We start from the raw sequence: 23,682 nt of genomic DNA, 5'->3' as shown, positions 1-23,682 counted from the left end.
TTTTAAGTATCATAGTGTCTACAAAATATTAAGTAGCAGAAATGTTTTGAACTGATAATAATAATAGATATAGATAACAATAATAGATAAAAAAAAAAATTCTTGAGAAGCAAATCAGCATATCAGAATTATCATGAGTATCATGTGACACTGACGACTGGAGTAATGATGCTGAAAATTCAGCTTTAACATCACATGAATAAATTACACAAATTACATTTTTAAATTATTTTAAGTAATATTTTACTTTTGAATAAGTACTTTTGATCAAATCAACGCAACCTTCTTTCAAAAAACATAACCAACTGCAAAATGACTCTAGTAATCATTCCCAGATAAAATAAATTTAGGTTTGTTGTTGTATTTACTTGTTCTTGATAATTGGTTAGAGACAGACATACAGGAGTCATGTGATATTCAATGAAGATATGTAGAACAACCAAAATATTTTTAGTTGTCATTATAGTAAACTGAATGCATTAAACTGCTGCGAACAATGGGAGACCTGGGGATTAAATAATGGCATCCTTACGCAAGCTGCACATCAGTTGGGCATAAAAAAGATTACAAATTATTATTATTATTATTATAAGGCTCTGCAATATCCCTTTTTAAATAAGGCAGAAAGTTGGCATAGAATCAAACCATCAGGGAATAAATGAAAGGAACTGAATATAAGAACGCTGAGAAGATGAAGTCGCTCAGAGGTGAATAACAAATCAAAAGCTCAGCATATGAGATATGGATGACAAACACTTACTTCCAGTAATACTGCAGACATATGACATATGAGAAATCACAGTATTTAGGAATGGGGACATTTGCACAATACAATTACCAAGCGAGGAGGGCCTGGACTAAATGAAAATGGAAATTCAGTCTTGATTTTCAACTGCAAACAAGACAAGCTCTGGGCTAGGCCTATAATTGGTTCCACCTAATACAACTCACATGTCAGAACAACATGATTGCATTAATTCTTGATGATATTACAGAGCTTGTCATTTATATCAGGTGATACTAAGACTAACCCATTCTTTTCAAACAAAACTTTAAGAAAGTGAAAGAATCAGATTATTCTTATTAATAAATCCAACCTTTAACAATCAGGTCCATTGAAATCTCTGACCTTTATAAACAAAAGCAACTCTGGGAAAGATATTAGATCATTTTTTTGTTCTCGTAGCTACTTCTATCTTTTTACAGAACCTTGTGTGAATTCATCGTCAGCGTGAGGCCAGTCAGGAGATGCAGTTCAACGATTCAGCTTTCAGTCACAGATGTTTTGTCTCCCTCTTCTGTGAGCTTTTATGTCTGCAGCTGTAGGTTTGCGTCCAAAATCTAGAATACAAGGGTTTAGTTTCATGGATGATCAAAAATTGTCTGGTGTTATGGCTTTCTGAGATGATACCCATGGTGTGCGTTTGCTGTCGCTGATCGTTCTAAAGGTCATGTTAATTTTTATAACTGTTTTTAGAAGTAGATGCCCATTTATCCATAGTGCTCAAGCCACAGTCGTTCCGTTTTTGTTTTTTTTTCTCAATTATCTTTTTATTGATTTTTAACATTTTATTAACATAACAGACAGAAAAAAAAAAAAAAAAAAATAATTATAATAATAATAATAAAAATAAAATACAGCAAATTAAATCAACTCAGTCCATGGTCACAGATCACAGCTCATCCTTTGAGTGTTCCGTTTTAAAACAGAAGGCTGGATAAGATAAAGTGCCCATAGAGAGTGAGGCTCAAGAGGATTTAAATGGAGGAAGAACATGATCAGGAGATCCCTAATACTCATTTCAAATGCCAAGAACTACTGTCTGGACATCTTTAAAGCAGGTTCCGGTTTAAAACAACCTTGACTTTCCTGAATCTGAGTGCCGATGTCCCCTGGTATTACAAATGAAGTGGGCCTACTGACACAATCTTAAAAATAAAGTTTCCAAAAGAGGGTTTTCACAGCGATGCCATAGAATAACTATTTTGTGTTCCCCAAAGAACCTTTCAGTGTACAGTTCTTGCAGGAACATTTTGTCCCTTAGTGTGTGAGGAACATTTTAATTATCTCGCTAATTTTTTTACCCAGTATTTCCCAGTTAAATGTTTTTTCATGGAACTATAGATAGATGCAATGTAGAACCTCTATTTTTGAGTGCAGGGAGCTCAGTCCTCTCAAAAAGTGCTCAAAAGCTGAAAGAACTCAATAGAAACTGAGTGGAAAAAATTATTGCAAATGTCTTTAAATCCTCAGATACACACCTGAAGTAACTTAATTGTAATTGGTTGGTACTGGCTCATAGGGTTTGTGATTGATTGATTGTGTTTGTTTAATTTCAACAAACATCATTCAGGAAAATTAATACCAACACCACAGGCCTGAGGGATGAACCAAATCATGATGACATATGACTAAGTTGACTGACAAGTTAAAATTGATATCTCCAGACAGCAGATTATGTCACACCCAAATACATTGTGCAATGTGCTCCTTTCTTTTTAAAATATTTATTTGTTTAAAGGAGGGGTTATGGGAAAGGCCAGACTTAAATAATGAGTACACTTTATGTGAAGAATTTTTCAAGTCCCTTCATATACAGTGAGGAAAATAAGTATTTGAACACCCTGCTATTTTGCAAGTTCTCCCACTTGGAAATCATGGAGGGGTCTGAAATTGTCATCGTAGGTGCATGTCCACTGTGAGAGACATAATCTAAAAAAAAAAAATCCAGAAATCACAATATATGATTTTTTAACTATTTATTTGTATGATACAGCTGCAAATAAGTATTTGAACACCTGTCTATCAGCTAGAATTCTGACCCTCAAAGACCTGTTAGTCTGCCTTTAAAATGTCCACCTCCACTCCATTTATTATCCTAAATTAGATGCACCTGTTTGAGGTCGTTAGCTGCATAAAGACACCTGTCCACCCCGTACAATCAGTAAGAATCCAACTACTAACATGGCCAAGACCAAAGAGCTGTCCAAAGACACTAGAGACAAAATTGTACATCTCCACAAGGCTGGAAAGGGCTACGGGGAAATTGCCAAGCAGCTTGGTGAAAAAAGGTGCACTGTTGGAGCAATCATTAGAAAATGGAAGAAGCTAAACATGACTGTCAATCTCCCTCGGACTGGGGCTCCATGCAAGATCTCACCTCGTGGGGTCTCAATGATCCTAAGAAAGGTGAGAAATCAGCCCAGAACTACACGGGAGGAGCTGGTCAATGACCTGAAAAGAGCTGGGACCACCGTTTCCAAGGTTACTGTTGGTAATACACTAAGACGTCATGGTTTGAAATCATGCATGGCACGGAAGGTTCCCCTGCTTAAACCAGCACATGTCAAGGCCCGTCTTAAGTTTGCCAATGACCATTTGGATGATCCAGAGGAGTCATGGGAGAAAGTCATGTGGTCAGATGAGACCAAAATAGAACTTTTTGGTCATAATTCCACTAAACGTGTTTGGTGGAAGAAGAATGATGAGCACCATCCCAAGAACACCATCCCTACTGTGAAGCATGTGGGTGGTAGCATCATGCTTTGGGGGTGTTTTTCTGCACATGGGACAGGGCGACTGCACTGTATTAAGGAGAGGATGACCGGGGCCATGTATTGCGAGATTTTGGGGAACAACCTCCTTCCCTCAGTTAGAGCATTGAAGATGGGTCGAGGCTGGGTCTTCCAACATGACAATGACCCGAAGCACACAGCCAGGATAACCAAGGAGTGGCTCTGTAAGAAGCATATCAAGGTTCTGGCGTGGCCTAGCCAGTCTCCAGACCTAAACCCAATAGAGAATCTTTGGAGGGAGCTCAAACTCCGTGTTTCTCAGCGACAGCCCAGAAACCTGACTGATCTAGAGAAGATCTGTGTGGAGGAGTGGGCCAAAATCCCTCCTGCAGTGTGTGCAAACCTGGTGAAAAACTACAGGAAACGTTTGACCTCTGTAATTGCAAACAAAGGCTACTGTACCAAATATTAACATTGATTTTCTCAGGTGTTCAAATACTTATTTGCAGCTGTATCATACAAATAAATAGTTAAAAAATCATACATTGTGATTTCTGGATTTTTTTTTTTTAGATTATGTCTCTCACAGTGGACATGCACCTACGATGACAATTTCAGACCCCTCCATGATTTCTAAGTGGGAGAACTTGCAAAATAGCAGGGTGTTCAAATACTTATTTTCCTCACTGTATGTATGAAGTGGGTAAAAAAAAAACAAAAAAAAAAACTGTATTATGTATATGCATAGCCTATATTGTTGTAAAGTTTTTTTATTATTATTCTAAATAATTTGATGTGTTTAGTAATAGTAATAGCAAGTATAATTCATTAATGAAAAAACAAATACATACTGATGCTCAAACTATTAACAAAACCAAAAATACAAATCCAAATTTTGTTCAAACAGGTTTATTTTCCTATAAACAGTATTCAGCATTGTACCACAAAAGTTCAGCAAGTGACATCTCATGTTATTCCAATTGCATACCTTTTCTGTTTACAGTATTTACAACTTGCCATCAAAATGTTCATCACATTTGTCTATAATCAATCTCATACCGTTCTAAAATGAAGTGATGTGAAAATCTCTGAGAAACATTTTAGCTGTGTGTTATTCAGAGCAACACATTTTCTGTAACATTCAGAGAAATAAACATTCATGGGGTTAAACTTCATTAAGACCAAACGTATGCACTGCTTAAATTATAGTAAGGACCACCAACTATCTTGTCAGCACTATTATTGTTGTGCGTTATTAAACTAGCATCAAGTTTGAATCAATCTGTCATAGATTTTATTCAAATTTTGCAAACCACCTATCTTGTTTTAATTCTTTGAAACACTAATACAGACTGGGAGGAGTTAAAATTAAGATTGAAAAATGTATCCTTCACATTAAAAAGATACTTTTTTTTTTTTTTAAAGGTGTCCATAGTGTCCACATCTGTGAACAGAATCTGTAAAAGAATGTAAAAGGTGTATTTCATAGGGTATGAGAAAATTAGATTAAATAGTACATACTGATCTTGCATAGTCAGCTCATTCGTCCCAGCTTCCAACAGACAAACCCCTGACCTCTGGGAGTGAATCTGTAAAACTGGCTCAACAACAAGTACTTATTCAAAAGTAATGTAGTGGTATAAAAGCATTGGCAGGCCAACTGAGGGCCCAGTGTTCTTCGTAAATGAGTGAAATGTGTAACATTAAGGAAAGATTCATTGAGGGCTGGATAAAATCTCAATTCAACTACTACGGAAACTGCTAACGGAAATCCCAAATACGTCATGAGACACGGGGAGCAGTTAAAATGAGCACTTAAGAGAAGCTAAGACTTAAATATTTATCTTCATCTCCATGAAAAATCTATGAATGCTTCATTCAGTATTTTTAAATCTATGAACTTCTAAATAAATCCATTAAGAGGAAAAAAAACAACAACTAACAAACCTAATTATTATGTACTCCTAAAATAAAGTCGAAAGCAAGTTTTATAGCAATGGTAGTGCTTTTTATACAAACAATTTTGAAAGTGGATGTATCAGGCACTTAGATCGTGTTTGAGACGACGTCAAAAGGACTGCAGTATAATTCCACTATAACCTTGACCTATAGTTGAGCTGTGGCTTATCAAGGGCTTTTTTTGGAGTCCGCCTTTTCCTAACTCTCAAAGGAAAACATTCCCACACACCCGTCAAACACAGAGAGAACAAAGCCAGGCTGCCTGTACACAGAAACTAGAGAAGATGCTGATAGGAAGAGCAGATTTATCTGTCCTTGGATGTGAGCTTCTCAATCAGCTCCTGAAGGGGTGCTAGTTCTTTACGATCAATCAAATTAAACTCCTGAAAAAAAAAAAAGTAGCAGAGAGAGAGAGAGAGAGAGAGAGAGAGAGAGAGAGAGATGTTTTCATTCAAGTTGGCCCAGTAAAGCATCATATTCATCTGCTTATGGTAAGCCAAACCACCCCGACAAACACTAACTCACACACCTCAATGACAAGTACACACCTGAACAAAGAAGATAAAGTGCTTGAAAGAGGTGTTGAGGTGCGCCTCCTCCTGCAGCTGGATAACAGAGTCAAAGTGCTGGTGGTAGATGTGAGCGTAAACACGGAAGAGTCTCTTCAAAATGGTCTTGGCCACCGACATGAAGTTCTTTGGGAAAGGGACTCCTATAAATGTAAAACAACTTTAAAATGACCATATTATGCATTTTTTTCTGATATTACCTTACATGTAGTGTGTAAAATAGTTGTTTGTGAATGAAAAAAGTCCTTACTTTCTGCACAAACCTACGTAGGTTTGTAACAAATTTGCATAATGCCAGCGGCAGCCTATGGTCTTCATTGGCTGCCTGCGAACAACGTTTACTTTGACCTGCCCTGTAGTTGAGGCTGAGGCATGGAAAAGTTTGGTTTGTGTTGTCACTTGTCAAGAAGACGCCATTTTCTGTGCTGCGAAAGCAAGATCATCTTGCATGCACTTCCAAAGGATGAGGACTCGGGCTTGAATTAATACGGTAAAACTGACGCCATCATTACTGTTCGTATCACTACAAGCCTCCAGAGCTGAAATTCAAATATGGAAGTGGTCGTTTCATTTTATCTAACTGTCTCAGACACTGTGAGAAAAGAGGTGATGCTGCAATGTATATTATGAGAGAATTAAAGCGCTTTTTGACCTTCGATGCAAGTAAACCTATTGTAAGAGACCTTCAAAACTAAATTAGGAACCTTTAAAGAGCATAATGGGGCAATTTAGAATCCAAGCAAAAGGAAATGGTCGAAAAATGACCAGCAGAATATAATTATGTTGTGGATGTGGTAACTAGGTTCCTTGAGAAGACTGAATTGTTTTGATGATGTTTTAAAAGCGCCACCGTGTGGACAGTTCCCTACATGATCATGAGGAGCTATACAAAGAAAAAAAGCATGCTAAATTTCTATATCATGCACAATAAATTAAAGGAGTAGCAAACCTATTTTTGAAGGGAAAAGTGTCTCATCGTCAAGTTGATCTTGGACCCAAGTCATCAGGTAATCAATGTACTTTGGAGCTGAACATTTTATTGGTTTTTTTATGTTGGTTCCATCAGCCCAGTGATATTCATACCTGCAGACAACACAGAAAAAAATAATTAAAAGAAATATGGTTACACTTTATTTTAAGGTGACGTAGTTACATTTTAATTACTCCAATGAGTGATTTTAGTTAACTACATGTACTTATTATAGAGTTACGATTAGGTTTTGGTTTAGGGTTAGTTACTGTTATTACTATAATAAGTACATGTAGTAACGTGTAAATACGTTACCAAAAATATAATTTTTTTTAATGCAACACTTCCGTACTTTAATCTGTAATTACCATTCAAAAGTGAATTATCTTATGCTCACAACCTTGGTGAGCACAAGAGACTTCATTCAAAAACGTAAACATAAAAATAAAGATAAAAAAACAACTTTTGAACAGTAGTGTAATGCTCAAATTATTTCGATAAATCCTTGTTAATACTTACTTAGGCCCAGCAGACATTAGTGGGCAGCTTTCCTCAGTGCAGAAGTCTGTGATGGTCCCATACAACATGTTGATCTGGTTAAAGAAGTCCACAGCTACAAGCACATGAAACAGCATTATAGTACAAACTCATGCCAGCATCTTAAAACATTTAAAAACCTACGGTCTGAAATGAATCATATTTTGTTCTAATATCTACCCTATAAATATCTACCCTATACAGTTCCATCACAAACCTGAAGTGGTTTTGGAAACCCTGCTGTAATTATATAACAGAAGTTCGGTACACCCAATATTTCATGAGCTGCAGTAATTAAATGAAACCTTAAACCCAGCAACATCAGTGCTGCCAGAGTCTGTATTCAGCCCTCTGTCCCTGAGGCTGACAAGCTAAGAAAACTCCACTGCCTTTATTGCTAAAAATAGAAGAAGGCCAGAGGCTATGAACGAGAAACTGCCTCTGAAATGTTGCAAAACTGACCTACAAACAGGCCTTAAAAAATTGATGATAACTGGAAAGATCCATTTAAACACACGAGTGTCAGCATATATATAGAGCACTGATGACTGTACCTATTTTAAAGGGTTTTGAAATCCGAGATTTTAGCATATGTACACATAGAATATTATTATATATATATATACAGTGAGGAAAATAAGTATTTGAACACCCTGCTATTTTGCAAGTTCTCCCACTTAGAAATCATGGAGGGGTCTGAAATTGTCATCGTAGGTGCATGTCCACTGTGAGAGACATAATCTAAAAAAAAAATCCAGAAATCACAATATATGATTTTTTAACTATTTATTTGTATGTTACAGCTGCAAATAAGTATTTGAACACCTGTCTATCAGCTAGAATTCTGACCCTCAAAGAACTGTTAGTCTGCCTTTAAAATGTCCACCTCCACTCCATTTATTATCCTAAATTAGATGCACCTGTTTGAGGTCGTTAGCTGCATAAAGACACCTGTCCACCCCATATAATCAGTAAGAATCCAACTACTAACATGGCCAAGACCAAAGAGCTGTCCAAAGACACTAGAGACAAAATTGTACACCTCCACAAGGCTGGAAAGGGCTACGGGGAAATTGCCAAGCAGTTTGGTGAAAAAAGGTGCACTGTTGGAGCAATCATTAGAAAATGGAAGAAGCTAAACATGACTGTCAATCTCCCTCGGACTGGGGCTCCATGCAAGATCTCACCTTGTGGGGTCTCAATGATCCTAAGAAAGGTGAGAAATCAGCCCAGAACTACACGGGAGGAGCTGGTCAATGACCTGAAAAGAGCTGGGACCACCGTTTCCAAGGTTACTTTGGGGGTGTTTTTCTGCACATGGGACAGGGCGACTGCACTGTATTAAGGAGAGGATGACCGGGGCCATGTATTGCGAGATTTTGGGGAACAACCTCCTTCCCTCAGTTAGAGCATTGAAGATGGGTCGAGGCTGGGTCTTCCAACATGACAATGACCCGAAGCACACAGCCAGGATAACCAAGGAGTGGCTCTGTAAGAAGCATATCAAGGTTCTGGCGTGGCCTAGCTAGTCTCCAGACCTAAACCCAATAGAGAATCTTTGGAGGGAGCTCAAACTCCGTGTTTCTCAGCGACAGCCCAGAAACCTGACTGATCTAGAGAAGATCTGTGTGGAGGAGTGGGCCAAAATCCCTCCTGCAGTGTGTGCAAACCTGGTGAAAAACTACAGGAAGCGTTTGACCTCTGTAATTGCAAACAAAGGCTACTGTACCAAATATTAACATTGATTTTCTCAGGTGTTCAAATACTTATTTACAGCTGTATCATACAAATAAATAGTTAAAAAATCATACATTGTGATTTCTGGATTTTTTTTTTTTAGATTATGTCTCTCACAGTGGACATGCACCTACGATGACAATTTCAGACCCCTCCATGATTTCCAAACTTGCAAAATAGCAGGGTGTTCAAATACTTATTTTCCTCACTGTATATATATATATATATATATATATATATATATATATATATATATATATATATATATATATATCCTGGCTCTTCCCAGCTTTATAATAGGAGTGAATGGGAGCCCAAACAGAGCATCCATCCATCATAAATGTAATCCATATGGCTCTAGAGGGTTAATAAAGGCCTTCTGAAGTAAAGCGACGCGTTTTTGTAAAAAAACAAATCCATATTTATAACTTTATAAACTATAATCACTGGCTTCCGGTAACGAGTTCTGGCCGAAGAGTGAGAGTGAACTCTGACCCGACGCATGACATATTGACAAACAGCAGAGTAACAATTTATAAAGTTACAATTATGGGATAATTTTCATTTTTGGGTGAACTAAACCTTTAAGGGAAAAAAAAATTAAAAAAAAAAAAAATATATATATATATATATATATATATATATATATATATATATATATATATATATATATATTTAGGAGCTACTTCTTTGAAGCCACAATACTGAATGTGACAGACACATTAGTATGAGATGCTATTAGAAGGAATGATGCATGATGACATGTCTACATCATTAGGCTATTCACATTATTCATTAGAGAGAAGAACAATAATAATGACATTTATACATACAATACTTTTATAGTTATGTAGTTCTTAAATGAAATTTAGTTTTAATTCTACAGACCTATTTACAATTAAGAACTACATGGGACAAACATAAAAAACTTTTATAATCACAGCAGTTTTTTTACACACACTGAGGATGCAAAAAAATCCCTAGATTTCCTAGAAATCCCTAGATTAAAGTCACATGCTTACTGTTGACTGCCACCCATTCATTGAGATCTTCTCCATCGGGCAGCATGACGGCCATGCGCAGGTTCCCGCTGCCCAGAGTGGCCTCTGCATGCTTCAGGAGCTCGTACTGGTGCGAGCCCTCGGGAATGTTCTTCTTCGGTTTAAACGTCTTTGACGAGCGGCTTCCACTGTGGAATAACAGAAGAGTAAGAATGCAGGATGTTCACACTTTAATGATTTGCAGCACACTTGCACTGAATCAAAAAATACTTCGTCAAGAAAAATTATATCACTGAACATGACATACTGTTTTTTATTTTTAGTTACGAAACCTGTTTGTGTGGGATTAAACAGTAAAGTAATGAGGTAAGAACAGAACAGAAGCAGGTGTTGGTTAGGAAAAGTCACATTTATATAGTAGAGTACCATAATAGTCTGGCAGCACTATTATAAGCAAAGATGAGGGGTAATATTCTTCAAAAACATTTCCTAGCTGCTGGGATAAATTAATCCCGGTATACTGCCATGAATAATATTATTTAAAGTAGAGCTGCACGATTATTTGTTAAAATGCCCCTATTATGCTATTTAAAAGTTTCCTAATGTTGTTTTGGAGTCTCCTACAACATGCATCAAAGGTAAAAAAACTGTTTCATTTGATCATAATATACATTTGAACATCACCACATTTTTATTGACTCTCAAACGACTCGTCAGATGAATCAATCTCTCTAAATCCCTCCTTTCCGCGAGCTACTCTGCTCTGATTGGCCAGACAGCTCAGTCTGTTGTAAACTGGTACCGTGTACAGCGCTCATGTCGAAAACAAAAACCCCCATTGCCATAACAACGTCAGCTCTGCGTGTCCTGAGGCTTCCTACACCGTGAACTAAACACAGTGACGAACAATGACGTCGATTTTCCCATATCAATCCGAGCACGAGTCCGATGATGAAACATTGAAAGTAGTAGTTATTCAACCCGAACCTCCATCACAAGGACAACTTGAGCAGGACGTTTCTCAGTGATGCGCTACTCAGTTTGAGGTACATTATGAGATGTTGCAACTGTAATTCCTCACCATCAGCATTAACAAGTGCATGTCCATCAACAAACCGATAATTTTACTTGTACTTATTTATTTACCGAGTATTTTTCTAATTTATTGCGGTGAACACGTGGAAACTGTATCAATAACAGTGCATACATTAGCCGAGCTCTAGCGTGAATGACTGATGTAACATAAACGTTAGTAAAACAAATCTTGCTCCATGCTTAATCTTTACTCAAAGTAGTGAGAACGACAGAAAATCTGCATTAATAGACAAGGTTTTAGGTAATAGTGGCCCACAACTGATTAGCAGAAGTAGCCTATTTCAGTAAGACACAATGTACACTGTATACCCATGATGCTTTTGTGTCACGTTTTTTTTTCTCTCTCGTAACTTTACGAAACATTAGTAAACCATAGTAGATCACATATCTTTATTCAGACTGAGTGGTCTCGACCAAGCCCAAACACAACATAAGACAATGCATAGATCACGGAGTGATATGACATGCTGCTTGGCTAAAGCTATAGGACTTCCAGGATCCGATCACATCGCGATCATGACGCAATGTTTTCTAACGTCATTTTAAAGTTCAACCAATCAATCTCGGGTGTGGTGGGCTGGGTAATGGTATAGTGTTTAGGGCCGATAAGTAGAGACCAAATGGACACTGTTTAACAGCTGAGGTGTGCATGGATTGGTTTGATCGCTCAGATCGACAAGTCTTGATTTACCATGCGCCCAAGAATAGGAGCACACAGCTGAAACAGCACTGGAAGATCATCACTCATCAATCAGGATCTTATATTACTTGTTTATTCTATGTACTTTTATTGTGGTGATTACACAAGTAGGCTATGTAGTTCTTATGTTCTGTAAAATCCCTTGTTTGGAGGGTTTTTCAGTCCCTTGGTAAATTATGTTTTTACATTTTTTAAAGGTTATCCTACCTAATCCATTGCATATCTCGAAGACATTAATACACTTGGAATACCGTAAGCACGGTGCACTCGCTTCATTTTTCCTCATGTGTCTGCTGCACGTATTTTGCACATGAGCCGCACACACCTCAAAACTACAAACTCTAATGATGACCTTGCTTAATCAACCATAGATTTTTAGTTTTATCAATTAACTTATCAACAATTAATTAATCATCGATTAATCGCTAGCATCTCTAATTACAGTTATTCAAATTATCAAAGTAGTACTGGGATAAAAGTTTATAGTTTGGATAGTTTATAGTTTAGGCTAGGTCTCACCTGCGCTCACACGCTATTCAACACCCAGGTGATGACGGCATATTGAACAAAGTTTAGGCAAAGCCAGAAAACGCATCCATCGACAAAGAGATACATTAGCCTAACTGTCTGTTTTACGAGTTATTTTCAACAAACCGCATTATAGATGCGTATGGGTCATCGGATTTGAGATGAACCGCGATGCAAGTGCATGCTGAACTGTGAGTGGAGAACAGTACGGTTAGATTTTTTATTTTACAGAGAACCGTTACACCCTAGTAGAGAGCTATATGGAGATGTTCAACACATCCTAAAGACTTCATATCCAGGTAAAACTTCCCAAGCCTGACATCTAAGCTGGGCCACTCCTCCTCTGAGTTAAACATTCAAGCATACAGTATGTGCCTTTACTGGTCCATGATCCATCAACACCTCAAAGCCAGCCTGTCTTCACCAATTCAACAGTTGCTCTGTTTAGACACAAACAGGACAGGGTTTCCACAGAAAAGAACAAAAGGAAACTGGAAGTGATCAACAAATACAGACAAACCTTCTGAAAAACTTACTTGAATGACCAGCATGTGTCAAGCCAACAATAAAGAGGATCAGAACAGACCCATTTTCAGGCCGTGGCACTCCCAAATGACATTATCTTTTACCCCTAATGACATTTCCCTGAGTCAGGTGACAGCATCAGAGCATCAAGCAGAAGTCAGATGGGAAATTCCTGTCTTCACAAAGCAAAAAACATGTGGCCAAGACTAAGAGCACAAACTGCTTGAGGGCATAATTATGCTGTTTTAGCAACAAAACAATGGTGAAAGACACTCTTTGCAGATCAATTTAAAGTCATGTGAGAGACAGGTTGTTTTAACAGGAATATAGCTTATTTTGATTAAGGTAATGAGGGCAGCGGGCACATGAATTTTCATCTCTCATATTAATTTAATTTCTAGTCGTGAGTTGGTGGAAGGTTTAATGCAAGGCTTTTCTTTTCTTCATACTCAACTGAATCGTACAGCCTAAGTTGCAGCACAAGTACTGCCCATTTTCAAAGGAAAGCAGAAGAAGAGAGAAATGCACTACTCTACATTGTTGACGCATTATATTTGTTCTTCTAGATCAGGGATGGGCAACTTCGGTCCTGGAGGGCCACTGTCCTACAGAGTTTAGCTTCAACCCTGATCAAACACACCTGAACAAGCTAATCAAGGCCCTCAGGATTACTAGAAAATTACAGGCAGGTGATTTTTTCAGGGTTGGAGCTAAACTCTTTAGGACAGTGGCCCTCCAGGACCGAAGTTGCCCATCCCTGTTCTAGATATACTCAAGCAAAACATAATACTTGTTTCTATGATTTCGCTCTTACAACACAATTAAATCCGTTGTAAGGTAGTGTCTCCAAGGAAAGAGATCTCCCACATCTAGGGAGAAACTAGGGCTGGGCACGGGCAGTATATCGAGTTTGTACGATATATAGATATCTTTTTATAAATGATTATGATGATGCAATACAGTTTATATCGACATACAGTAGTTTGGTATTATGATATTATTTTAGCACATCTGAAAAATAGCAAGGGAAAGTGCATAATCCAATTTGTCCTAAACATGAGAAATGATTTATATTAAGGGTTTTCAAAATAACTCGTAAGATATAGTTAACACGTATTCTCCATCAGTAAATGTTAGAAGGTCATACAAATATTTCCATTTTGCTGTCAGGTAGATCTGCACGATTCTGGATAAACTGAGAATTACGATTTTATAACATTGATTTTTTTCAGTGTTATATCCAAACTATAAGCTTTAATCCCAGTTTTTCTGTGATAATATGAATATTTGTAACATAGAAATAACTATATTGTGTGGCTGAAAGACTGTCTGTGAAGCTGTTTCTTACATCACATCTGCTCTCTCTGGCTCAGCTGCAGCGCAAACACAGATTTGAATGTTCCAGTGTGATTCTGTCAGATGTATAATAGACAGGCGAATCGTGAGGGTGTTTGAATCGAGATCATGATCTTTTAACGATTAATAGTGCAGCTCTACTGTCAGTGGTGCACAAGCCTTATGTAATCGAGTCTATGCTAAACTTCAGACTTCAGTGAACGAGTGCTGCCATGCACATAAGCGCCAAACTGTTAACATTTAGTCTGTGCTTTTGTTTGTTTATTTTTAGTTTTAGTTTAGTGAATTTAACTTCTACTTCTCTATTATTTTAGTTTTTTGACTGTAATGTTGTTGCTACAACGTTAGAGTGTAATGTCATTTTTAACCCCCTTTTTGCAAATAATATATACTGTAGCATAGCCTACATTGGTTACATTCCCTATTTTTGCTTTCACAGCCAATTTTGCCAGTTTTATAAAGCTATTTATGAACATTGTTTGTAAGACAACATTGGGCAGGATGTGAAATAAAATAAAAAATAAAAATTCTAAAACAAATACAGATATTTTTTTTTTTATCCAAATAGAAAAAAGTAGAAAATAGTGAGATGTATGTATATCGCGATTCAAAAAAAAAAAAAAAACCTTTTTTTTTTTTTTAAATGATCGCCCATCCCTAGGAGAAACTGAAAAATAATTAAAAAACATAAATGTGAAAATCAACACAGCTTGCACATGAGCACAAATCAACATTTAAAAACAAAATGAACTGCACTGGGACTTACTACACTGAGTTACTGTACAGTATACAGTATACTGGGATTATAGTGGGATAATCCAGACTGATCATGTCTGGATTTCAGGTTGCACTGATGTCAAATCATTAAGGTACGTATCGTGAAAGCGACAGAACACTTATTAGGTAACGTTAGCAATTATTGGTGACTTTTTGCGTTTTCCTGGAGGGACACATTTTAGGACAAATCTACTTGTGTCGATCCACAAAACACGACTATATCCCTTTTACATAAATTACATGATGTTGGAAAATAAGGCTCTGTTCACGATTACTGTAGTATAAACCCAAGTATAGTAAAAAAGGACGAGTATTCAAGTCCAATTTAATGCTGATGACCTCATGTACTGGCTAAGTATTCTTCATTAGCCAGACTACAGTTTTGTGTTATGATGGTCACGCACTAAACTGCTGAGATGCGATCAAACTGCGCTTCTATCAGCTTTTTTATGTCATAACTGTTCACTTCTATTAAGTGTCGGGTCGGCTGTGAGTCAGGATTGCTCGTGTACAGGCAGCTTCGGGACAAAAGCAGTATTTCTACGCTTGCTAACTAGCACATCAGTGTTCCCATTTAAAGAACCCACACATACTTACAATAAAAAGCTCATCGCTCCTTGAGGAAAATGCGCTGTAGATGTGAAAAAGACACTACTCCGTTATTTTGACTGTTGAAGGGTGGAAAATCAAGTTATTTGAGCCTTAATGTCCTTAACACTCCACCAACACTGATCCTGCCCGTGCAAAAGTTCTCCTTCCCATCCAAAGTCTCTCCAGAGCCGAAAAATCCCGCGAGATCACGACAGTATATTCACTACGCCTCCTTTCTTCTCCAATAAGAGTCACGTTAGCGTTTATATTATATTATATTATATTATATTATATTATATTATATTATATTATATTATATTATATTATATTATATTATATTATATTATATTATATTATATTATATTATATTATAGTAACGTTAGCATATGCACACGTATATGCTATTATATATTTCCCACAAACTCAACATATGGATAACTGTAATTGATAAATTCTACATAAAATTTGGGAGAATAAAATTGTGGGTTTAAATTGTGGTTGTTTAGTAAATGAATGCAATTAATGAATTAACATCATTAGAAATTATTACTTTTTACAATTGTTTCATTGTTCGTTCTATTTATTCGTTATTCGCGATTATTTATTGTGAAAAGGTCTGTACAAATAATTTCGAATTTTGAATGAAAACTCTTCTGTTCAGGCCACAGACTTTTCTGTTTAGACAAAGATAAACTGCATCTTAATAAAAAGTATATAATTTCCATAAAATGTTGTAATAATTTGTTTTAGCTTTATCACAATAAAAAATAAAAATAAAAAAAATCTAAATCCAACGCGTATTTTGCGGTTTTGAACTACAATCACAGAGAACTATTATTTTGAAAGGACTGTCAAGTAAGTTACAGTGGCGCGTGTTAATTGCGTCATGTTGTCCTCTGACGCAGTAGGTCAACGTGATTTGTGGGGCAAATGAGCTGTGTGTTAACCGAGTCTGTTTACTTTAGGTTTCATGCATGTTTTAAGTTGAAGTTTTGTACAGTACAAGATGTCTGCATTCAGTAGGAGCGCACTGTTGTTCTCTCTTGTTCGCTCTATCAGGAGACAGCAGCAGTTTCCATGCCTGGAGACTCATATCAAAACTGCGCAGTCTACATTAGCACGAGGTCGGTATGTTCATTCATGTTCAGCGAGATATTTAGCTGACCGCGAATTCAAGCATCCATGGACACTATATCAAAGAAGCCTGTCCATTGAGGTACCTGATTGATTTATGTACAAACTTTTCAATACTGTCACAGACACAATTTACTGTTTACCTCTTTTCTCGTGACACTATTCCTTTAATGTTTTAGGCACCATCTAAAGACGATGAGTACCCACCTCTACCCGAATACACCCCTAAGCCAGAGATCCAAGCAAAGGAAGTGTTCATCGTCCAGGTCAGGGGGCTTCCCTGGTCATGTACTGCAGAGGACCTAATAAACTTCTTTTCTGGTAACGTTACTTGTTTTGATATTTTACAGTCTCAGAAATTATTTTGGAGACATGCTGTTTGATTTGGTCAATTGAAGGTGTGTTAACCTTGAAAAGCCTTACATGAAATAAGTCAGAAATATCATTTTAAATGAAACCGTTTGTTGAACTTTTAGACAAAATATATAAACGAAATCTTTTAAAAATGTTGCATAATATGTGTTTTATGTTTTGGCCCATGATACAGTGTGAGGTGTACAAATAAACTTTACTCAGAAATCTGTTATAACATATTTCAAACTTTTATTTTTCACATTATTTGTATTAGGGGTGTGCAAAGCAGCCGGTATTTGTATCTGTATTTGTATTTGTTGAGGGGGGAAAAGTATTTGTATTTGTATTTGTATTCGAGTAAAATTCAAAATAGGTGTAAAAATCCTTTTTTTTTTTGCGTTACACTTCTAATTTACATTATAGTGTAAGTATTCTTAAATTATATCCATTATAATAATTATGGATATGCAATATTGGTTGATGTTTTTCCATAAATCCAGCAATGAACATGTAACAAGGAACGTCATTGAAAAGAAAATAACATAACAGTAATTACCTACGTTAACGTTACTCTGTCAACAGCCTATTGTCTAAATTACCGAGCTAACAGAGCTACTAGTGTTGTCACGGTACCAAAATTTCAGTATTCGGTACCAATACCAGTGAAAATCCACGGTTCTCGGTACCAATTTCGGTACCAAAGCTTAATTTAGATTAAATTTACATGTATTAAAGTGTATATCACGGTTACAAAGATGGAAACTGTAGTATTAAAAACACTTTACAATAAGATTCAATTTGTTAGATAACATTAGATAAAATGACCTAACAATAAACAATAGTTATATACTGTCGCAATTATTCTCCTTGGGGTTCATTTAAAAATACATTTTTAAAATCAAAAGTTAACATTATTTATGTTAACATTATTTAATGCACAATGACTGAAGTGAACAAACATGACCAATCAAGTGTTTGTATTAAATAACATTCACAAACATTAATTAATGTTGTAAAAATATATTGTTCACTCAATGTGTTGATGTTAGATGTGCATTAAGTAATGTTAATGAATGGTATCTTATTGTAGTGTTACCAAATACAGGAGATAAAACTTGTTTTATTTGACTTGACTGTACTTTTATTTAATCCAAAACTGCATTCATATTTAATTTTAAAAGGGCTTTTTAAACCTGCTAAGAGTTATCCAGCCAAGAATAAGCCTAGAACAGCTTTTCTGATGGACTGATATTAATGACATGATGACGGCTTTTTATTTCATTTCTCATCTCCATAAATATATCTAGGACTAGAAATCAATTAATTCTTTGCTGATACTTCCTCGTCATCATGGAGAGCGCAGTTCGCACCGCGTCTATCGTTGCTATGCAACCAACATAGGCGCCTGGAAAAACAAGCGCGCCGCTTGCTTTCTATTATAAGCGCGCTTGCCGCGCGCCTACATTTGAAATCTGCACGCGCAAAAAACGCGCTATGTGAACGACCCCTTATGGCAACGTGACATTAGCCTAATCCAAAATATTTCCGTGTCATTTCCTCCTTTCTTATCAACAAGTGGATTTTTGATATAAAGTTTTTCTTGTTCCCGAATACAAATATTTTTTTTAAGTATTTGTTCGAAATAAGTATTCGTAAAAAACACATTATTTGTGCCTTTCCGAATACCGTATTCGGGTTCGGCTCCACCCCTAATTTGTATGTATGGACCATAGTATGGACAATCACATTGCTTCAGTCCAGTAAATGTTCTACTTGAAATATTAATAGCAATATAAAAGTTTTTCTTAGGTTTAATTTATAAAAATCATTAGATTTCACAGCAAAAAGACATGAATGCAAGCTGAATGTGGACGTCATCAACATTATGCTAAAAGGCCTTGCTTAGAAAGTATGAACTATCATTATTATAATTCAGAGGCCTTAGAAATTCAAGTAATTCAGAAATGAAGTCAACATATACCCTCACTGTATGGATGTCGCTGTCCTGAAGATGTTCTGATATAATCTGCTCATCATGTGAAGTACACTTTCCACTTTTATGGATTTATTGTTTGATTATTATTTTTTTATAATTTTTTTTTCAGATTGTAGGATTCGAGCTGGAGTTCAGGGAATCCATATAATTCACAACAGGAACGGCAAGCCGACAGGACAGGCGTTCATTGAGCTGGAGCACGAAGAGGACGTTTGCAAAGCATTGGATCAGCACAAGCATTACCTGGGACAGCGCTATGTTGAGGGTAAGCTGATTTTGAATAAATACCCTATGCTTGTTTTCTTTTTTGTGTGTGTGTGTGTGTGTGTGTGTGTGTGTGCGCGCACGTTTATCATGTTTTTAATTGTACATAGAGTTGATAAATAGTGAACACTGGTGTCATGTGTTTCAGTGTATGAGATAACAAACAAAGATGCTGAAGCCATATTAAAGGCTACTCAGCCGATTACGGAGTCAGATGGAGTGGTGCGACTCAGAGGGCTTCCCTTCAGCTGTACTGAGAAAGACATCATTCAGTTTTTCTCTGGTGAGAGATAATGTGACATTTGAACATCATTGCACTGATAAAAGCCTTATGCTTCATTTGTCTGTTTTGATGTTCTCAAAACAGGGTTGGATATTGTCGAAGATGGAGTTACAATAGTCCTGAACAGGAAAGGAAGAAACTCAGGCGACGCTTTTGTGCAGTTTGTCACAAAGGAAATGGCTGAAAAGGCATTAAAGAGAGACAGAGATGTCATTGGAAACAGGTTGGTATATCAAGTAATACTTGACGCAAAAGAATGCAAATTGTTTTTCAGGAATATGTGTGTTTTTCCTTTGAAACTGTTAAATATGTTTGCACAGCTGTCTTTGAATGAGTCTTTTAAGGGTACGTTTACACCACAACGATCCTACTTAAAAGTGAAACGTTTTCGTGTACACCATAGTCAAAACGATCCCCGTTCACAACCGATCCGTGGAAACGACTAAAAACGCTGTATTTTACATGCCATGTTGATGTCACTTTGTAAAGAAAAACTACACACCCATACGCATGTACATGATGTCACAGTTTTCACAAATTTGTGTTTTTTAGTCTACACTGAAGACAATGGCATCGTTTTCAAAAGAATGTGTACTTTGAAACCCGTTTTCAAAAGTTTTTGTGTTAAGTGTAAATGAATGGCCAAAACGCATAAAAAGTTTTCAGTTTTTAGGTAAAGAACGGTGTCGTGTGAACCTTAATGACCCTGAGTAAAGAAATTTTCCCACTCAAGGCTATATGTATATAATTTCACAGTGAAGTATGATTTTTTTTGAGTATGTTATCATCTTCAGGTGACACTTTTGGTAATAAACAACCAATTTTTAGCTATTTGATGGCAAAATATTTAAGATGTACTAAAATGTTTCGGATCTGTGTTTATAAAGGTTTTTTTTTTTTTCTCGTATGCAGGTATGTTGAGATTTTTCCCAGCAGGAAAACTGAGATCCAAGTCCAGTATGGAAGTAGGCGAAATGAGACTTCAGCTTCCACACCAGGAGCTGAGGACACGCCCCGCAGAATAAAAACAGGTAAGATGTTTATTACAGTGTCCCTTAACATCCAGACTTTAAAAATGATTACTTATCTTGTATACTGTGTGCACTCCCATGCATCTTCCCTGTGTGTCCTTAAAAAGTTCAAAATCCAAAATTCAGTTTTATCAAAAAGTTTGAATACATTTTATTAATCAATTTGCATTATCATTCAGCCCGTCCGCTGTTTTAATTTAGTCTAGACCAGTGGTATTCAAATGGCGGACCATGGCTTGGTTGCATGCAGACTGCGGGACATAATTTTATTATTTCTACAGTTTAAAGTCAGCAGCGTGTCAAAACAACGGACAAGTTCACACCACAAGTGCTCAGGGTTATAGTAATGATCTTTCAGCGCCACATCCTCTAATATTTGTATATAGAGCCAAATGCACTTCATTCAAGCCCTTTGCCACATTAAGAGCTGCAGATGATGCAGTTATTTTAACCACAGTAGCAGAAACACGGTGAGCAGCGAAATAGATACTTTTGCTAAAACGCTGCAGAAAACGAGAATGCAGCCAGCAAATACAATTATTTGTATCTGTCATACAGATGACTATGACCGTTTGACTAAACCAGGTTTTTGACAAGTTAACTTGTGGCACCTTTAAACGTTTTGTTGTTTTCCCCATACAATTAGCGTTGTTAATCAGCATATAAAACATTTCATAATAAACAATGCTATAATTTAGGAAATTATATAGAGATGGCAAGGAAAGACAAAACAATTACTAGTTAACTTTGTTTTTGTTCATGAGAGTTTTGATGATTATGTTATGCAAGTTGTTTGTTTTTAGTAGTTTATTACTTTGAGCAAAATATAAAAATGGTCCATACTGTTCTTGAGAGGTAAACCCTACACCAATATGTTTTATCAGTCCCATGACCTTCTATGTGCCATAATACACATAAGTGTCTAAATGTAAAATAACAATAAAAATAGCCTGATAAAACATCTGGTCTAACCTTTTTATATATTCATATCCAGTTGGGATATGACTTTTTTTTTTTGGTAAATATTAGTAAAATACATCGTTGCTTTAGCTCTCAGGGCACAAGATTCTCATCTTTGATGACTATTTTGAGTGTTTTGGATTTTTTTTTTTACATAGTACTATGGCTGCCACGATGGAAATGTGTAACTGTCCCAAAATAGTATTGTCCGGACCTCCGTGAACTTTAATTGAATAACCCTGGTCTAGACCAATATGAAAATCAAAATTTTACTCAGCAGACACAGTGTCCTAAATGCTAAAAGGAAGCTAATGTGGATTCTAAAAATATAAACAATTAGGAATATATTATAGATTAAAAATGTAATGACCTATTCTTAAAAAATGGTTTAAAGGTGAGGTTTATCATTTTATAAAACGTCATAAAAGTGTGTTTGAGTTGTAAAGTTGTTTAAATCATGGTTTTTACAGTCATTTTCTGGTTTAGTATGTTACCATAGCCATTGCCCTACCCTGCACATACAGTATCAATTTTATCTTAAGTTTAAATTTGATTGTAAAAACCCAGCAGATACCCTGACTTTATTTTTGTTCACAGCAAATGGTAGCCCTACATCAGCAACAGTGAACCTTGTTCAAATGAGAGGTCTGCCATATGAAGCCACAGCAGAGGACATTGTAAAGGTAAAGTGTTATACTGAATATATTAGCATGATTTTTTTTTTTTTTGGCTCTTCATATGCTTAGTCAGTAAGGTGGTCGAGAGGAGTGTAATATTAATTACAGATTTTAATAGTTTTTGTAATTATTAATACCTTGTACAGTATCTCAGTACTGAAGGACTGAGGTGTAATTTGTGTTCCAGTTTTTCGCTCCCATCAGACTGGTGAAGGTTCTTGTAGAGTACAGTCCTAACGGACGACCCACCGGTGAGGCAGAAGCCTACTTCAAAACACATCAGGATGCTGTGTCAGCCATGTCCAAAGACAGAGAGTATATAAGTAAGCAATGAATATGTGTGATCTTCTGAAATAACTCAAATATGGCCCAAAATGTTAAATATAAACATGAAGTGATTGACATGTTTTTTGTTTGTTTATGTTTTTCTGTCATCCAGATGAGCGATATATTGAGTTGTTCCTCAATTCATCAGCATCAAAGGTGGAACAATAGGACGAAAGTAAACTGTATGTAAATGCATCCCAATGTATTTAAGTTATTCAATGTATGAGTATATTACAAGAATACATAGAACCAACATTAAAAGAGAACTTTACAGATATTTCCTGTTCTGTTATTTCTTTTCAGACATTCATTTCCATGTTACAATGTTAACACAATAGTCATGTGTAGTGGAAGTGTCCAGTGTTTAAACATAAAAAATAAACTGTTCCGTTGTTGTACTTGTAACTTTGTGAAATCTTTCATGCACTTCAAATATACACTCACCTAAAGGATTATTAGGAACACCATACTAATACTGTGTTTGACCCCCTTTCGCCTTCAGAACTGCCTTAATTCTACGTGGCATTGATTCAACAAGGTGCTGAAAGCATTCTTTAGAAATGTTGGCCCCTATTGATAGGATAGCATCTTGCAGTTGATGGAGATTTGTGGGATGCACATCCAGGGCACGAAGCTCCCGTTCCACCACATCCCAAAGATGCTCTATTGGGTTGAGATCTGGTGACTGTGGGGGCCATTTTAGTACAGTGAACTCATTGTCATGTTCAAGAAACCAATTTGAAATGATTCAAGCTTTGTGACATGGTGCATTATCCTGCTGGAAGTAGCCATCAG

General features: G+C 36.4%; 2 protein-coding genes across 2 annotated transcripts; one reads left to right on the top strand and one right to left on the bottom strand.

Annotated features, from left to right (window-relative positions):
- Positions 1-4,409: 4,409 nt before the first annotated feature.
- mob1ba (MOB kinase activator 1Ba) lies at positions 4,410-16,051 on the bottom strand. Its single transcript, XM_084115604.1, has 6 exons — positions 15,868-16,051; positions 10,311-10,477; positions 7,534-7,627; positions 6,994-7,127; positions 6,024-6,187; positions 4,410-5,858 (listed from the first exon to the last, which is right to left on the bottom strand). Exons 1-6 carry the CDS (start codon positions 15,879-15,881, stop codon positions 5,781-5,783), a joined length of 651 nt encoding a protein of 216 aa, XP_083971730.1. The 5' UTR covers positions 15,882-16,051; the 3' UTR covers positions 4,410-5,780.
- A 674-nt stretch (positions 16,052-16,725) lies between these two features.
- grsf1 (G-rich RNA sequence binding factor 1) lies at positions 16,726-23,292 on the top strand. Its single transcript, XM_084115603.1, has 9 exons — positions 16,726-17,077; positions 17,175-17,316; positions 19,455-19,610; positions 19,758-19,892; positions 19,977-20,115; positions 20,805-20,923; positions 22,481-22,566; positions 22,748-22,883; positions 23,000-23,292. The coding sequence occupies exons 1-9, from the start codon at positions 16,868-16,870 to the stop codon at positions 23,053-23,055; spliced, it is 1,179 nt and encodes a 392-aa protein (XP_083971729.1). The 5' UTR covers positions 16,726-16,867; the 3' UTR covers positions 23,056-23,292.
- The last annotated feature ends 390 nt before the right edge of the window (positions 23,293-23,682 follow it).

Source organism: Abramis brama (genome assembly GCF_963993115.1).
Source record: "Abramis brama genome assembly, chromosome: 5".
NCBI classification, from domain to species: domain Eukaryota; kingdom Metazoa; phylum Chordata; class Actinopteri; order Cypriniformes; family Leuciscidae; genus Abramis; species Abramis brama.
This window is presented reverse-complemented; position numbering and strand designations above follow the sequence as displayed.

Coding starts and splice junctions, on each gene's coding strand:
- mob1ba (XM_084115604.1), bottom strand. Junction 7,128..7,533: donor CTAATGTCTGCTGGGCCTAA/GTAAGTATTAAC, acceptor TGTTGTCTGCAG/GTATGAATATCACTGGGCTG. Junction 5,859..6,023: donor ACTTTATCTTCTTTGTTCAG/GTGTGTACTTGT, acceptor TTTTTTTTTCAG/GAGTTTAATTTGATTGATCG.
- grsf1 (XM_084115603.1), top strand. CDS start 16,868: ATGTCTGCATTCAGTAGGAGCGCACTGTTGTTCTCTCTTGTTCGCTCT. Junction 19,893..19,976: donor CATCATTCAGTTTTTCTCTG/GTGAGAGATAAT, acceptor TTCTCAAAACAG/GGTTGGATATTGTCGAAGAT. Junction 22,884..22,999: donor CAAAGACAGAGAGTATATAA/GTAAGCAATGAA, acceptor TCTGTCATCCAG/ATGAGCGATATATTGAGTTG.